The sequence below is a fragment of the Apodemus sylvaticus genome, chromosome 5 (assembly GCF_947179515.1).
Source record: "Apodemus sylvaticus chromosome 5, mApoSyl1.1, whole genome shotgun sequence".
In the NCBI taxonomy this organism is placed as follows: domain Eukaryota; kingdom Metazoa; phylum Chordata; class Mammalia; order Rodentia; family Muridae; genus Apodemus; species Apodemus sylvaticus.
In genome coordinates, this window is record NC_067476.1 from 45,426,262 (window position 1) to 45,445,169 (window position 18,908).

At 40.2% G+C, this 18,908-nt stretch overlaps 1 protein-coding gene across 3 annotated transcripts in view; it reads right to left on the reverse strand.

Annotated features, from left to right (window-relative positions):
* The window catches only part of Slc38a11 (solute carrier family 38 member 11), a 45,378-nt gene that overhangs the window by 798 nt on the left and 25,672 nt on the right, over positions 1 to 18,908 (reverse strand). For all 3 annotated transcript variants that reach the window (XM_052181145.1, XM_052181146.1, XM_052181147.1), the window contains 3 exons: positions 17,421 to 17,582; positions 12,910 to 13,022; positions 8,875 to 9,006 (listed from right to left, as the gene is read on the reverse strand). In XM_052181145.1, the coding sequence (XP_052037105.1) occupies positions 8,875 to 9,006; positions 12,910 to 13,022; positions 17,421 to 17,582 (407 nt within the window). The remainder of the gene's footprint in view (positions 1 to 8,874; positions 9,007 to 12,909; positions 13,023 to 17,420; positions 17,583 to 18,908) is intronic.

An 18,908-nucleotide genomic window follows, 5' to 3' on the forward strand; every position in this document is an offset into this window, starting at 1 on the left:
TAGAGACACAAAGACAGAGACAGAAAGAGACGTAATAGGTAAAAATTTTAATAGTCCAGTTTTAAGAAGACTTTTTGTTGCACATATTAAAAGTTTCATAGGTTCAGTGGAGACAGAAAGAAACAAGACATTAAGGAAAAACCATCTAAGTTTTTACTTTCCAACGGGATAGTTGGAAATGAAAAATGAACAAACAATATGCTTAAGGGCAGATGACAAGGTGGACTTCCGGCAAACTTGCAGCCTTCATTTTTAGTCACATCATCTTTTCTAATACTATCTATAAATCCCTGGATATCTACAGTGCCTTTCAAATCTGAGTGGTTTATATGCCATTTATATACAAAGAGGGACATTGGGAGGTTTCTTTGCTACTGTATACAGAGAAGGACATTGGGAAATTGGATAGGCATTTCTCTTTTCTCTTCATCTAAGTCTGTTTGAAACTAGTGCCTGTTTGTGTCAGATGTCAGAAGGAAAAATTACCCTCAGGCTTTAGCATTTTTAAGTCTCCTTTCAAGTAAAGCTAAATTCATTAATTACCCTAGACAGGAGCACTAAACGACAGTAAATTGCTACTCTCCCCAACTAGGTGCCAATAAAGCCAACCTAAGGGGAAACTCAGGTTGAAAATTACTGGTAGTAGAGTTGTTTACTGGAAAAACATGGACACACACTGACTTCAAAGGGAAAGAGGTTGTCCCTTTCAGTAGAACTCATTTTCACTAGAAACTTCCACAAACCACTGTAAATATTCAAATTCACCGTATTTTAGACAGCACCTTCTCCTCCTCATGTTAAGTATTGTATGTTATGTAAAACACTAGACATTTCTGACAAGCATTTCTCATTCTCTGTAAGAGTTTTCTCTGTAAGTAAACCTCATTGTATATATTAGAGGCTTACAACACAGTACTATGGGACCTATGTGGATAACATGTCACTCTAATGGGACAGTTTTAGAGGAAAACTCAATTACTTTTGCACACATGAAAAGAATAACTGGATATTATTTGGCCTAATTCTCAAACACAGCACAGTGCTGTTAGTCTTTGTCACTGTAAAGTCAGCCTCTAGACTTGTTAAGACCATCTGTTACTCTGTACCTTCTGCCCTATACCTCTGCTCTTTCTCTTAAACCACCTGCCTCCCCATAACCACATTTCTAGTCTCTGACTCTATTTGCATTTCTCTTTAAAAAAATAAATTGCACATAATCATCAAGATCATGAAGGTTTTTTTTTCATTCTGTGTCTAGCTTGTTTCACTTAGTATGATACTCATGCACAGAACAGCAAACACAAGGTTTCCTTCTTTGTAAACCACTGTGTATACAGGCTCTGTTTTCTTCACTCATTCATCGTTGATAGGTTGTCTCTATCTTCACAGATGCAGATAATGCTGCAGTAAACATTCTATGCAGACATGCGTATGAGATGTCAGTGAGTCAGTAAAACTTGAGTATAGATCGCTGACACCATGGTAGTAGTCATTTTTTTGAGTTGCTTCAAGAACTTTCCCCATAATAGATGACAACCTCCATTTCCTCCAAGGAGGTCCCTTTGCTAACATTTGTTTCCTCTTGTTTCTTGATAGTAGCATCTTAATTGAATGTGTAATGGTTTATCAATGGTGGTTTTAACCTGCTGTTTTCTGAGAATGTTAGACCTGCCATCCATTTTTATGTTTTCTTGGAGGTTGTTCGGGTGATTTTCCATTGATTGATTTATTGATGATTGATTGATTGAAAGCCAGGTTCTCAGCCCTTATATTCACTCTGTAGCTCAGTCTGACCTCTAACTTACAGAGATCTGTCTGTGTTTCCTTACTGAATGAGTGCTTGGATTAAAGACATGGGCCACTATGCCTGGCTTTTATTTATTTATTAATTTATTTATATACTTATTTGTTTGTTTGTTTCCTTACTTGCTTCTGAAATAGGGTCTCATTAGCTGAATAATACTTGAAAAGGTATTCTCTAGGACCAACCAATGCAAACAGAGTTTGAAATAGGTGTTGTAAAATTACAGACTATACCATAAATATCTTTTAAAGAACAAGTTTTTCTGTACTGCCCAATAAAATTATATTAGTTTTTACAAGAAAAAATAGTGATATATAGTATCAGTAGATATAACAGTATTTTTCGAATTGTGCATGTTCTGATTCTACTATAGTAAAAGACACAAGAATAGGAAAATACTAAGAGATGCCAATTTTAAAATTTAAAATCTTTAAAATCCTAATTTAAAATATACAGGGCTGAGGAGATGGGTCAGTCACTAAACTTCTTGGCATACAAGTGTAAGGATCAGAGTTCTGATCCCCCAAACCCATATAAATACCAAGTAGGCATGGTGATCCACTTGGAACTTATCCTAGCCTGATAAAGATAGGACTCCAGAGCAAGCCAGTTAGAGCCTGGCTATATTGGCAAGCTCTGTGTTTGATTGAGAGACCTAGCCTCAAGGTGGCAGAGCAGTTGGGGATGGTTGCCTGTATCAACTTTGGGTTTCCACATGAATTTGTATGCACACTCAAACCCACATGTGCTCACATATATACAAACATGCATATATATGCACGTATTACACAGAAGAGAGTCGGGGAAGAGAAAGAGAGACAGAGAGAGAGAGGGAGAGAGAGAGGGAGAGAGAGAGAGAGCGAGAGAGAAAGAAAGAAAAAAAGAGAGAAGAGATTAAAAAATGTGGGCCCCTATTTATAATTGCCAGAAGCTGGAAAGAACCCAGGTGTCCCTCAACAGAAGAGTGGATGCAAAAAATGTGGTATATCTACACAATAGAGTACTATTTAGCTATTAGAAACAATGAATTCATGAAATTCTTAGACAAATGGATGGAGCTGGAGAATATCATACTAAGTGAGGAAACCCAGACTCACAAGTTGAATCATGGTATGCACTCACTAATAAGTGGATATTAACCTAGAAAACTGGAATACCAAAAACATAATCCACACATCAAATGAGGTACAAGAAGAACGGAGGAGTGGCCCCCTTGTTCTGGAAAGACTCAGTGAAGCAGTATAGGGCAAAACCAGAACGGGGAAGTGGGAAGGGGTGGGTAGGAGGACAGGGGGAGAGAAGGGGGCTTATGGGACTTTTGGGGAGTGGGGGGCTAGAAAAGGGGAAATCATTTGAAATGTAAATACAAAATATATTGAATAAAAAAACCCTGTGGGCCCTGGAGAGATGCCTCAGCAGTTAAAGAGTATGTACTCCCTCTTCCTGAGTTTGATTCCCAACACCCATGTCATGTGGCTCACAACCTGTAACTCCAGCTCCAGGGAATCTGACACCTCTGGCCTCTTTAAACACCTGCACTGATATGCATATACTTCCACTCACCATCAGATACATACACAAATAAAAGTAAATAAGTAAGTCTTTAAAAGAAAAAGTGTCAGGAGTCATTTGTTGCTTCTCTAACCTCCCCCCCCCCACACACACACACACAGAGAGAGAGAGAGAGAGAGAGAGAGAGAGAGAGAGTCTGCCTGCCCTGCCAGACAGAGTCAAGGCAGGTCAGGGATCTGTTGGCAGATTTCTGAACTGCTGAGGCATGGACTGAACAGAGGGGGTGTGCCTGAGGCTCAAGGTGAGGGGCTGAAGATTCTACTGATGTTAGTGGAAGGAACAGGGGGATTTTGGGGGTGAGAACAAATGTCTTGTGTATGTTTCAGCAGAACTGTTTCTGTTAGCTTATTGCTTTGCTTCTCCTGGTACTGTATAAGAGGACTATAAGAAATACACTCCGGCTGGCATGGTATAGACCTGCAGTCCTCCCATAGCTGTCTCTTGCATCTTTTATTCTATCTTTCCTATAGTCATCCTCACTCCCCCTAAGAGGACTGTCGGACTTCGTACTGGTCCCAGTTTAAAAATAAAAATAAATATATAGACTGGTTGTTTCTCCATCTAGAACTTGAATAGACATAAGGATTTATGAAAGGCATATAGCAAATAAAAATTAATTATCAAATGGCTGAAACTGAATGGACTGTGAACTGTCAACAAATACTTTGAGTTACGTTATGGAAAAATATTATGGAAATAATGGGAGACAGTGATGGGGATGAGGGTGGGGTCTCACCAGGCTCCTTGCTGCAGCTGTCCAGGTAGGAGAATCAACCTTTCTGGCTGGATCTACTAGCATAGGCCTCAGATCCCAGGATTTGCAGACATGGTCTCTCTAGTCCTATCTAGGTGACTGCACTGAGGAGGGGCACCCAGGCCCTGGAGACAAGGGTGACAAGGGTGACAAGTGTGACCCATTTCTGATAGTCTCTGTTTCTTTCCCTGCTTTTACCCCTCAAGGCAGTGAAGTATGTGGTTTCTCTGGGTATGGAGACACAGCTAGTGAGATTGTCAAAGGCTCTGCAGGGTCCAGCATGCCAGCTGATCCTCTCTAGTAGCCAGAAAGGGCTGCAGGACAGAGAGAAAAAACAGCCTGGTTTTCTCTGAAGCCCCTTTCTCCTTGCTATTGGTCTTTGCCTTCCTAGCAAGCCTCCAGCGTATACCTAATGACCCTTGAGCTACTTCTGATGAAGCACGACTCCCCGCAGGCTCCGCCCCCTCTTGCCGAGTCCATATTTGCCCTGTTCCTGTTTCCTTTGGCTCCCCCAGGAGCACTTCCGGATCTCCCTGGGTCCCTAGAGCTTCTCTTATGCCTTCCTCTGTCTTCCTCCTCCTCCACTGCTGTGACTATTTAAAAGTGGAAATGAAAAAAAAAAAAAAGAGAAAGACAAAAAATTATCTATCTTTTAAGTTTCTTCTTTTTAATCAGCTGATACTCATGAAATTTATATCTTATCTTAGGAAAAAGATAAAAGGCTTTCATCCTAGGAAGTATGCCAACTTGGACTCCAGTTTTCTCACCCGATGATTATGTTTCTCTGTCTGGGTTCTCAGCGACTGCTTTCTTCTGCCAAGCAAGCAGTACACCGTGCTTTTGGGGCTGGTTCCTGTGGCCACAGCACCAGCTGTTTCTTTCTTTCTTTTTATCCTTCTATTCCCCCCCCCACCCCCTTTGTACAGCAAGTAGAAACCCACAGGGCCCAATTACTGCAGATACATTCTTTCCCCTAACAGCAAAATCCAGCCAAGATGCTGGATGGCGTCTTGCAACAGAACAGGTCAAGGACGTTTTCTTTCCCTCTAAAATGGATTCTTTAAAATTGAGACTGTCTCTGCCTTGAGAATATTTCATTGCTGTTCTCTGCTATGAAAACAATGAAACAAAAGCAGCATTCTAAATGTACTTTGGATTTTACCAGGTAACACAAGTAAGTTACCTTGTATTTATTCAGTTTTACGGATAACAGTATTTTTCTAATTGTGCATGTTCTGATTCTAACATTTATCTCATCTCTGTGCTATCTGAAAATCCACAACAGAGAAGAGTTTCTAAAACACTACAGTTAGTGACCTGACAAGGCTATGGTCATTCCCATCCATTCACAGAAATTCTATTACTTCATATGAAAACTACAAACAAAAAAATGAACACAAAAATCTTTACTTCCAACTTATTTGCAGCCTGGTATTTATTTTAGTCCATTAAAAAAATCATTTCATGTGTAGCATGGATTATTCTTAAGCTTATTAAAGGTAAATTTAATCTCTCTCTTACTTGCCCCACCCATCATTTTTTTCTGTGCTGTGTATAGGACTCAGACCCTTGAATAAGTTAGAGAAGTGTTGAATCCCTGAGCTATATCCCAGATTTTGTATGTGCAATGAATGTTATGTATTCATATTCATGTCGATGTGTTCATGCGTGTGGAGGTCAGAAGAAGACTTTGGGTTTCCTGTTATAGCAATCTCTACCTTATTCCTCTGAGGCAGAGACTCTCAACTGAACCTGAAACTTGATGTTTCAGATAGAATGACTACCTACTGGGGTCATATGGTGAATTCCTACTGGGAGAGTTGGTGTCAGTGGGAAGAGCACTTGCTACTCCTGCAGAGGGCCCAGGTTCAGTTCTAAGCACACACACACACACACACACACACACACACACACACACACACGGTAGCCTACTGAAGTCTCTATCTCTAAATTCAGAAGATTTGGTGCCTCTCTCCACTCTATCTTGCCTCTGAGGGTACCAGACATGCATCCACTTACATAAATGCAGGAAAACCATTTATACACATACGATTCTAAAAACAACTATGATCACCTGGCAGTATGGCTCAGTGGGTAAATGTGTTCACAGCACAGATCTGACGGCTTGAGTTCAATTCCCCAATAATCCATGGTGGCTAGAGATAACCAACTCCCAAAACACTGCCGACTGAGCCTTGTGCATTTATGCAGGGGCAGACATGTGCCTGCCCGCTCCATTCTTGCTCACTGACTCTCAGTCTCTCTCTTTCTTACACACACACACACACACACACACACACACACACACCATGCATGCATAATGAGTAAATAACTTGAAAACTTTTTTTAAAAACGTAAAAAAAAAAAAAGTTGGGAACTCCAATCAGATAACCCATAAACCCAGAAAGACCAAACAACATCAAGGTCCTGTGGCTTGAAGGAGGACCACACCCATGCATTTGCACACTTGGTCCCCAGTTAGTGCTGTTGCTGAGGAAAGCCTTGAGTCCTTTATGAGATGTGTCCTTGCTGGAGGAAACACATCAGTGGGGGCAGGCTTTGAGGTTTTATAGCCCTGGACCCATTTCCTGTTTTCTCTCTCTTCCACCCTCCCTCCCTCCTTCCCTCCTCCACTCTCTCTTTCCTGTATAAGTGGATAAAATGTGGTCAGTCTGCTTCCTGAATGCCAGGCTGGCCTCATCCTCCTGCTGCTGTGGCTTCCAGTCATGATGAACTGTGAGCCAAAGTGACAAAGTTCCTTTATCAGAGTATTTTATCATAGCAGCAGAAAAGCAACTGTATAAGGGCTCATTATTTTGGACATCTCTACACTATAGTTGAAATGTTAATGCTATCTACAACACTGTGATACATATACATATATATGTATATAGATGTATATATGCTATGCGATAGAAATACATATTTTCCTTAATTTCCTGCTTCTATTCTAGTGGATGCTCTTGTGTCTATGAATATTTATATAACTGGGTCCTAAACTATGGTCATAAGACATAATCACATATAATAATTTGAGCCCAGTGTTCTCAACACAGTACCCATTGTGGTGGACTATGACGAATGTCATTAAATATGCTTGTCTTCAAAGAGCTTACAGTTTGGTTAGTAAAGATATTTCATGAACAATACAAATATTATGTGTTTGAAGTTCTTATATAAAAGTTATTTTATAAGGTTAAATGGAAACCATTCACAGGAATTAAGATTCCGCTATGATTTGATTTCTGCCACATGTTTTAGAGATGAGGTCTTAGAACACTGCTCAGAAAGGGTTCAAGTGGTCCTCTTGCTTAGTCTTCTGAGAAGCTAACTAGCTGGGATCACAGAGTTGTACCAACAAGGCTTTTTCCTGTTGTTAATATAATGGAAGATCCCCTAGTGTCCCTAATGTCTTGGGGCTTGGAGAAGATGGAGAGTCTCCCTTTCCAAGTTATCTGATATAAGAAAAGTCCAAATTGTTTGCTCCTCAGCAGACTATTCTCTTCCTTTCATCTGGAACTTGTAGTCACATTGGCACTGGGACAACATAGGGATGTGAGTGTGAGGGATAAGCCTTCAGCTATCCCATAATTCTCATAGCGGGGGTGTGCGGATGAGGTGCATGTCTCCCGTGTAACTCTGTCATCCCTGTGGCACATGACCAGGAAATGCCAACTGGTTTCCTTCTGATTAGAAATCCTGTAAGGCTAGTGTAAGGGAAGAATAATGACCTTGCAGTGGTGGCTTTCCTTCATTGCTATCTTATCAAAGGACATCATTATCCTAGCTGGACGAAATAGAATGGACTCTTTCTTGATGTGCTTTTCTGTCCCTCTATGTTCCCAGTGGAATCTGTCACCAAAATGTGGTAATTTTGTAATTGTGTGTGTGTGTGTGTGTGTGTGTGTGTGTGTGTGTGTGTGTAGGGGGGGTTCCTCATCATCTACAAAGCAGCTAAAATTTCATGTTGGTGAGAAATGTTCGATTTTCCTTATTTCTTTTTGTCACTGTATTTCTGCTGTGTAATACAGAGCATTGCTCAATTTCTAATAAATAAATGAGTTAGAAGTTGCACTTGGCAATATTCTTTGTAGGATTTAGACAGACATAGAAAAATAATCATTGCAGGAGAAGGAACAAATGGAAAAACAGATAAGGCAAAGGACAAGAGGAAAGATCGATACAGCATAGTTACAGGTTAAAAATAAATCTAGAAGCTAAGGGAGCCTTTGGAGAAGTACATTGGAAATAAGTTTCCATAAAGGCAAGGGCTGGGTTATAGGACAACAGCATTTGCAAATGCTTTGAAAGAAGTGGATCAATTCCAACAGGACACAATAGAAACTTACATCTGAGTGGTATTAGAGATGACAAAAGTTTGGGGAGATAAAAAATATTTAAAACAACAGAAATTTGGGTCCTCCAAAGTGATTATGTGATTAGGCTAAATTTTTCCTCCTTCTATAACTCTAGCAAATGCACTAGATATTTAAATTCCACATCCAGTGAAGAGTTTAGTCAACTTGAGAAATACCTTTATAGTACAGGAACAAGACTTGTAACCATGGAAGTTCTGCTGTCAATTCTATGTGTCCATAAACAGCAGAGTTTCATCATTACCAATACTTACTATTATGTTGTGAACAGATTTTCATTATACTTTAGAACCCAATATTTACAAAAAGAAAAGCATATTTTGTATTAAGTGGATGAATTTTAAGAAAGGGGGGCTCAGTGTACTTACATTGAGTTCTAAAACTATTCCAAGGCAATCAATCAGCAATGATACCAGCGTGGCTGCAGTAACGATCACCACTGTTAAGATGGTGTGGAACACTGATGAAAGAGTCCCACCAAAAAACACATTGGCGACTACCTGGCAAAGAAACAGATCAGACTGAGAGATGCTCTTGAGGCTTACTAGAATCACAGTATCACTATGACTGTGTCATATCACTATGACTACCAGTGAGGCAATTTGTCAAGCCTTAGGTTACTAGGAACATTTCTATCTTTCCAAAGTATTTACATATTCACATACATAGCAATAATAAGTATTCTTTACTATGTTCTTTGCCAATCAGTGCTGTAGACCCAGAGCATGGCACACCACTGTTTTATATATATATATATAAAGTGGTGTGCCATGTTTTTTATATATATGGGTAAGAAAGCTCTTGGATCGTTGCCTTATTCTTCTTGTGCTGGCAGGGTTACCACTAAAACAAACTACCAATATTAATTGATTATTTAATGACCTCTAAGGAAGGTGTTGGGTTTCACCCTCTTCATGATACTGGATGAGTACTATCCTTATTAATAGGAAATCGATGCGATACAAATAAAACTCTCAAAGAGGAAAGGCAAACTAAGATGAGTTCATCACTTGTATTCCCTGAACACAAACCAGGAAGCTAATCTCTAGTCACCTGTTGGATGCATCCCATTCTAATAAATTTACAGTAAGAAGATCTCTAGGGAATAATTCCTGTTCTCAAGAACTGACATCCCAGCTGGGCAGTGGTGGCTCACGCCTTAAATCCCAGCACTTGGGAGGCAGAGGCAGGTGGATTTCTGAGTTTGAGGCCAGCATGGTCTACAGAGTGAGTTCCAGAATAGCCAGGGCTATACAGAGAAACCCTGTCTTGAAAAAAACAAAAAAACAAACAAACAAACAAACAAACAAAAAAGAGAATTGACATCCCCAAACAAGACCTATAACTTGTATAAAGAAACAAATAAAGAATAGTTTGTGGCAGAATGAAAAAAATCAAATATAGTTTAGAAGGCTCTCCAGGTGTCTTGAATGGTCCAGTGTGGAGAGTAGAGAAATTTCTGAATGAACAAGTAGGGAGCAAATGGAGACCCTAGTAAATGTGTAATATTCGTGTGAGCACAGTCATGTCAACAACCCCAAAGTCTCAGGCCAATGGGACTGGCCCACCCTTCCCAGGGTCCATATGCAGAGTACGCAGAAGTATACTCTGTCTTGGGTTTCTCCTTCCAGATGTTTACATCCTGAGACCTCCTCCAGGATGCGCTAACCCCTTCTCCTTACCCTGTATATAATAAGCACATTAGTTTCTAGGCTTGTCATAGTAGGTGCCTTCCACCAGAGTAAGCACATCCCACCAGACTCCAGCTTTTCTGTATGCATGTCTGTGTTTTTTCATTCCTATGTCACCCCAGGCAGGTTTTTAGAACTATGGCACACCAACTTGACAACCTCCCTTAAAGTATTCCTCTTTATGCTATTGCTGAAATGTGAGTGACCTGTCTGAGCTTGAGCTGGGGATAAAATTTAGAGTAGAATTATAAGCTGAGGCCACAGGGTACAGAAAAACAAAGGAGAAAAAAACATTTTCTATAGAAAGGACATTATTTATACAGGACAGAAAGAAGAATCTGAACATAGTGGTGATCATGTGCAAAAAACCAGAGCAACAAGAATTGTCATTTGGGAAGAGAGGGCCAGGTGCTGGGTACCATGAAGATGACATATGTTGAATCATCTTGAAGATGATATATGTTGAATCATCCAGACAGATGATATTCCCACAGATCAGCTGCTTCAGTGCTGTTTCTAGAGACCTAATGGTGATACTAATAACTGTAGATGATATGAGTTTGATGTTTCCCTAAATTCATCTTTAAACACAACTCTTCCATATGTCTTTAAAATGAGATTAGGATGCTGAAATAACCACTTAGGCATAATAGTGAAGCGTATATATCAGGGAAAATAGTCTTTTCATCCTCTTTAGGTGTGCCTGGCTGTTTTACCTATAAAGAGAAATAGTTGTGTTTATGTTGGTTTTGTGTGTGTATGTGTGCAGACAGCACCAACAACTAGTGAGACTCATATAGCATCCTACACGGTATAAGCTATCAAGGCAAAGATCTTTGTTTCTTTCTGCTTTTCTGTCATGACAGCTATAATAGAAACTTTTTCCCCATAGGAAAGACAGAAAGAAGTTGCAGGTGAAGTGACTCAAACCATCCACATACCCTTGACCAGAAGCCATCTAAGCCTGCACCATCTGCTGCTCCTGTTAATCTGGAGATCCAATCTGAATCTGCCCAGTACTGTGTAGATGCTGACAATAACTAGCAAAGCTTTGGAAGGATCTTGAAGTTTAAAATCCCACAGAAAGTAAGCCTTGGTTCACTCCTCCCTTCTGTGAAGGAGGAGCCCTAGCCTTGGGTTACACCATCCGTGAATCTGGGTGTAACTGGAAAGAATGCACAGTATTGAACATCCCCTGCTATGTCCCAGCATTGCCTCTCATTGCCAGAACTGGCCTACAGTGAGAAACCAGCAGCCTTGAGAAGCCTGCGGATTAGATAGGGAATTTCAGGCTCTGTTGGTGCTTAGCTTCCTACATTACACTCATTCACACAGTGCACTGGGTAAACAGCCTGTAGGAATAGATCTGACTAAGCCCTTTTCACAGCGGCTCTGAAAGAAGCTCTGTGAGCCAGGATGGTGGGTGCTGCTACGCAGTACACTGGATATCTAGCCAACAGCATAAGATTCCTGACAAGCCATGTTACCCAGTTTTACACTGAATAGACTCTCTTCCATCTACATAACTACCTGTATTTGTAACTATGTAAAATTTATATAAAACATTATATAACTATAGGTATGAAAATATATTCGTAGACCTATAGTTTTAAGTTGAAGTTTGATTCCTCATGATCTAATATTTTAAATATGTAAACATATTATTTATATTGTATAACATATATTTATATATAATATATGATATATTATGTAAAGACATATTATATAATAAATATAAAATTATATATTAAATATAAAATAAAACCAATTATTCTGGCCTATGGTAAATAAACAATGTCTTATGCAACATCTTGGCAAAATATAATTTTGGAAACAATGTCTTTAAACTTTCACCCTTAAGTTATTTTTTTTTTTTGACATTCCTTTAAAAATAAAAGGAATTTTATTTTGATTTGGCTGTCCTAAAGACAGCTACTCACTTGGGAAAGAAGTGGTATATTTGTGTTTATGGTAACATAGACTCAACCCTGGAGCAAAACGACACGTGAAACATTTGATTCTGTAAATATCTGAATATATATTTGCATGAAAATGAAGTCATGACCGCTCCCAGGTATGGCTGAGGAGAACATTTTTATTGCAGATATGAGGGAGAAAAAACAGCCAGAAGCATCTTCAAGAGTCTGGAGCAGGGAGAGAAAGAAGTGCATTACACATGGTAAGCAGACTGAACAGGGCCATGAGGGAGGGACAGAGGTAACAAGGCAAGAGAAGACACGAGGAGAAAGAGGAGGAGAGAGGGAAGAGGAGAAAGGGCAGACAGACCAAGAGAGGTGCCAAGGACAAGAGACCAAGAGAGGATTTGACTGAAATGGCTGGACTGTATAAGAATCATAAGGGCGGGTGAGGCATGCGGGGTTGGTAGGGAGTGAAGCTCAGGGTCTAGAGAGGTTTAGGGTAGGGGGTTAGGATGAGAAGCGTGGAGAGGAGAAGTGTGCAGAGGAGCCAGGATTCTGTGAAACTTACTGTGATTGTCTGGCTGCCTGTGTCTGCTTTGATATGTTAATAGGCACCTCAGTTGGCCATTTGTTCCAGGTTTCTTTGGAACCTAAGGATATTCATCTGTAGATTCTGATACTTAAAAGCTTAAAAAGAGAAGGCTGTATGAATCTATCCCCTGTCATCATGTGTTTGTGAATCTGCATATTGAATTATTTGTGTCTTCCTAAATGCAGTAGAGCCTGTGCTTACCTCTCGGGTCACAAAGCATTCAATCGGGTAAGTCAAAATGACAGTGATACCATAGCAAAGCCTTCCAAAGGTCACCAGGTCATCACTTCTGCAGTAATTTTCAAACAGGTCTCCTGGAGAACAAGAGAAAACATATTTTTTTTGCAATGTTTTGGGGTCAACTAACAAATGAGATACCACCTTTGTATAAAAGTGGTAGCCAACACACACCACACACACATACACACATACACACACACACACACACACACACACACACACACACACACACACGCGCGCGCGCGCACATAAAACCTCCCAAAGGTCACCAGGTCATCACTTCTGCAGTAATTTTCAAACAAGTCTCCTGGAGAACAAGAGAAAACAATTTTTTTTACAATGTTTTGGGGTCAACTAACAACTGAGATATTCCTTTGTATAAAAGTGGTAGCCAACACACACCACACACACACATACACACATATGTATGTATATATATTTCATTTCATATCATTGAAAACATAGATTACCAGGTCTGTATAGCATACTGCCTTTAGTAGTGCCAGGTTTATTCAGCTACTGACACTAGTGTATATTCCACTTGAGGGTAAACTTGTCACCAGTAGAGTTCCTATTTGTTTTTGGTACACTTGCCTTAAAGTTGTGCCAACTTTTGAAAAGCTACTTTGTCCATTGTTTTTTTTTTTTTCTCTTTCTTTTAATAACAGTATCAACTCCCTAAATTCTTATGTGTTAGCCTTTATAAATGGCTTCTGGTCTTTGTTTCTGGCTACGGTGTTATTCTTAACAAATGTCTATTAAAATAAACAAAATTCTCTTTGAAATGCTATCTTTAGATTGAGGACAGCCCTACAAGGAAGAGGAGAAGCAGGGTATGTGGGGAGCTGGGTTTCCTGTGCTTTAAGTATTCAGGTCCTGATGACAAACCCAGGACTACACCAAGGAATTCCAAAGATACACTGTCTTTCACTATACATGACACACCCAAATGTAAATGCATATTTCACTGGTTCAAAATTTAAAAAGGGGGCAATTTCAGCAAAGTAAAACTTTTTGAAAATGCTTATTTTCAAACTAAGTCTATCTATCTATATATCTATGCCAGTTCTTATTGAGATTCCTTTTTTTTTTTCCAGAAGTCTATGAACAAACACAGGGCTCTATTCCTAGATCATATGCCAGCACATTCTTGCTGAACACAGCCTTCAGGCCTCTTTATTTCCTGAACATAACATGGTTAAGTGGGCACACCACGGTTGCCTTTTTTTAATTAAACCAATTAGAAATCAGATGGAAGCCATATATTTTACAGCACTGTTTCAATAGAGCTTGTTTTTATTAAAGAGTGAGGAGATAGCCTATTCGCAATCCTCTTTTTGAGACACACTTTAAATGGCCATGTTCTTTCCCTCCACCAAGGACGCCAAATGTGCGTTACTTTTCTGCTGCCCATTCTGGGCAGAAAAAGATGACAGCACAAAGCAGTAGTGGCAGAAAACAAGCTTCAATGTTGACTGAGGAATCAACACTGTGAGAAACCTAAGAACGGAGGTTCCCCTTGCTAATCACTAATAACTAGGCCCTCCATCTTCTCTGAAGTCCTAGGGAATAGCAAAAGGACTCTAGACTTCCCATGGCCTTACAGGCTTAAATTTACCTGATAAACAGTAGAGTATGTAGTTTATACAAACAAGACCAGCTCGACTGTAAACATATATTTGCCAGATGTAATTGTTGTCTCCAAGGCTTACTGCCTCAGTCTGATCACCTAGGCCTGTCCGAAGCTTTTAGCCTCTGTACAATCTTATCTACACCTAGAATGTTTTCAGCCTCTGAGACTTGCTGCTGAATAAGGTTACCCCTGCTAGTTCTTTCTGACCTTTGGCTGGCTGGTTCAATTCAGCTGTTCTGGTTCAAACTCCTCTCCCAGCTGACTGATTCATTATGGGTTCTCTTGGCTTCTCTTGAATTGCTCTGCTTGGCCTCATACTAACTTTGCCAAAGTATTCTAATCTTTTGGTTCATCCTCATTCTCTGGCTTGTTCTGTTTTCACTTGTGTCTGGCTTGTTCTTTCTCTCCAGTCTGTCTCGGTACAACTGTCCCAGTAAAATTGCCTTCTCTTCTTTTCTACACGGTTCTCTCTGAACTAGTTTTCCTTTCCTCTCCTTGTGAGAATTGAGCATACCCTATTCTGTCAAATCTTTCCCCAATTTATCACTATGTCTGCCACTTAATTAGACATCACTTTCAAACATGGATGCTTCCTTCTACAACCTAACTTTATCTTCATTGTTTGCAACTAAAGGTGTGTGCTAAGGGCTTGTCTGTATTCCAGCCAGAGGGATTAAAGATGCATGCCAAGGGCTGAGCCGCACCACAACTAGAAACAGGTTTTTCCAGTAAGCAACACAATCTCGAGGCTCACAGTGAGATCAAATATCCTACAACACTTGACCTAAAGAGAAATGAGCTAAAGAAGCAATGTTGGCCAATTCCAGCCTGAATCTAAGTGTGTTACAGGGCAATATAGTTAAGAAAAAAGCAAAAACAAAATCAAGGGCAAACACAATGACATCAAATACCTGTCAGCTTTGATATGTGAAGACATGTGTGTGAGAGAGTATGTGTTTGTGTATGTGTGTGTATGAATATATGTAGTATGTGCATATATATGTTTGTGGGTATCTGCATGGGCTGTGGAGGCCAGAGAATACCAGGTATCCTGCAAAGCATGTTCTGCCTTTTTATTTTTGAGATAGAATTTCTTGCTGAAGCTATACTGGCAGGCAGGAATCCCAAGGGATCCTACTGTCTCTTCCTCATGCACAGGTACATGCACATGTGACCATCCTCAGCTTAAAGAGCCTGTGTCACACTTGTTTTCATGAGACAGAGTACTGCTATATAGTTCAGGCCTTGCCTTAGCTTCCTGTGTGTTGTGTTGGAATTATAGATATTGGTGACCACATACAGCTGTCATAAATATTACAGCATGGCAATATCTTATGCTAAAAACATTACAAAGATATCACTAGCAAAAACAGAGAGACATTTATAAACCAAGGTTACTGTGCATGCAGGAGCCCTTAGGCCATTCAGCTTGGTATATTATGTAGTAATCATGACTGGTACCTGGCAGGGTTTAAAACAATTCTTATCAAGACTTTCAAGGCTGCTTTTAACTGTACTATCCTGGAATAGATAGAACATACACCCACACATATATGTATGTGTGTGTATGTATATGTATGTATGTGTGTATATATGCATATTTATATGTGCATATATAGTGTATATATATATATATTACTATATTGGTATAACATTAATCATTCAGTTTTTAAAACATCTTTCTTATTTTCTAAGAAATGGATGTATATAATCATGGTGACCTATGACATCTATTCAGGTCAAGGCATTTCAAGAGTGCCAGAGTGTCACAGAAAACTAAGCCAGGAGGATCTGGACACTAAGAGACTATTAGAGGCTCTGTGCAGATGAAAACTTGGGGAAGTAGACAGAGAAGGGACAGGGAGACTATCTGAACTTGAGCATCAGTTGCTAGACGGGCATACTGGTTGCTACCAGCCAGCTGGGGCAAGTTACTTCTATTTCTGTGTAAGCAGGAAATAGAACTAGTTATTCCACTTACATTCAAAGGGTTGTGGGAAGGTCAAGTGAGATACTAGACCTGCAGGAATATAAGCTGCGGAATATATGGATTGTGGCATTTGACTGCCGTCAGGCTACCCTGAGTATTAAACCTTTAATGATTGGATGAAAGTATCAAAAGCAGGAAAAAGCAGACCACATAGTTACTGGGATCAAGATATATAAGAAAAGAGAAGTCACTTTGAAGGCAGGGAGGGAAAAGACTTTATTGGAAAGATGATGTTTGCAGTTTAGACCAGAATGAGAGGATTAGGAAGAATCATCCTATAGGTCTGGGCTTCAAGGAGAATGGGAACATCACCCAGAGTATTTGTCAAGAGAAAAGCAGGACGCAATCTCTGGGTGTGGTGCGGGATTAGAAAGGTCTGAGGAAGAAAACAACAAAAATAATAGCATGGAAAAAGAAAAGATGTAACAGAACAGTCATTCTTTCCCGAAGTGGGAGGCAGTTCATTCAATACAGCTGACTCAGAAAGGTTCAAAGAGACCAGAAGCAAAAAGGTTATCAGCTTCAACTCTGGAAGGCTGTTAGTACCCAGGAAAGGAAAAGTACAAAACTGCAGTCGCAAGGGGAACCAGAGTTCACGTCTGGAAACAAACAAACAAATGCGCCTGGGAGCAGAGTACGGATCACAGAACTAAATCTGAGAGATTAAGAAGAGAGAACTTGTGGAGCAGATGATAGACAGGCAGGAGGAGAGAGCAGGGGGAGGGTGGAAGAGGGCTGGTGTGGGATAGCCCCCTGGGCAAACTTTTCCAGAAATGAGCAGAACACTGCTTTACTGGTACCAGTGCTCAAGTGTGCCAGGATGGGCTGTGGTTTAGTCTCTCACGTTACCTTGAGTAAAGCCCGTAAACGTAAGGTACCCGCACGTAGCAAAGAGCACGCAGATGAATACAGAAACCAAGATGGATGTGTGGATGATCCGGCGCCACTTCGCTACCGTGGGCTCTTCGAGAGAACCATAGACTAGGAAGCAGTTATGGTGGCAAATGAACGCTGCAACATGAGAGAAAACCTCATTACTAGGGAAACAGCAGGACTGTGTTTCTACGTTGTAAAGGTGAGAGATGTATACTGCCTTAGAATATCAAATATCTAAAATGAAAATATATTAATTTATAGCACTGAATAAGCCAGAACATGAGGCCTACATACAAGGAACTTCACGGAAGACTTGCCTAGTAACTTCGTGTAACTCTCAACATAAACCAGACCTGTCCAACAACTCTCCCATTTTTTAATTCATCTCCCTTTCCTATCTTCAGGAAAATCTGTACCTTACTTTATTTGGTAGCTGAGACATACCTAGCCAATTCTTAAATCTTTTCTGCAAAGACTTTATACAAGTCTATGACATTTGCTGGACTTTCAAGTTATCAAAAACACTAACCATTGGTGGAAATGGGGTTGTAAGATGGTACAACCTCTGTGGAAATCAGTCTGGTGCTTCCTCAGAAAACTGGACATGACACTTCCGGAGGACCCTGCTATACCTCTCCTGGGCATATACGCAAAGGATTCCCTGGTATGCAATAAAGACACATGCTCCATTATGCTCATAGCAGCCTTATTTATAATAGCCAGAAGCTGGAGAACCCAGATGTCCCTCAATGAAGGAATGGATACAGAAAATGTGGTATATTTACACAATGGAATACTACTCAGCAATTAAAAACAATGAATTAAAGAAATTTTTAGGCAAATGGCTGGATCTGGAAAATATCATCCTAAGTGAGGTAACCCAATCACAAAAGAATACACATGGAATGCAATCTCTGATAAGTGGATATTAATTAGCCCAGAAGCTCTGAATACCCAAGGCACAATTAGCATAACAAATGACTCCCATGAAGAAGTAAGGAGAGGGCCCTGATCCTGGAAAGGCCTGATCCAGCATTGGAGGGGAGTACCAGGACAGAGAAAAAGGAGGGAGGTGATTGGAGAATGGGTGGAGAGAAGAAAGTTTATGGGACATATGGGGAGGGGGGAACTGGGAAAGGGGAAATCATTTGGAATGTAAACAAAGAATTTAGAAAATAAAAATATATAATAAAAAAAAAGAGGCACATTTACCAAAATCACACTGTGAAACAGGTCTCATGTGAGGGTTTTATTAAAGGGAGGGGTGACGAAGGAAGGAAAAAGAAGTGGTTTGGGGGTTGGAAAAAAGTGGCTTTTTATTGGGACCATAACACATTCACAGGAAGACATTTGACAAGAGCAACAGAGGGAATTACTTTGCCTCTGGGCAGCCAGTGATGATACGATTTGTTGCCTAGTCCCTTGGGGCTGGCTAGGAAGGTACCTAATTGCTAACATTGT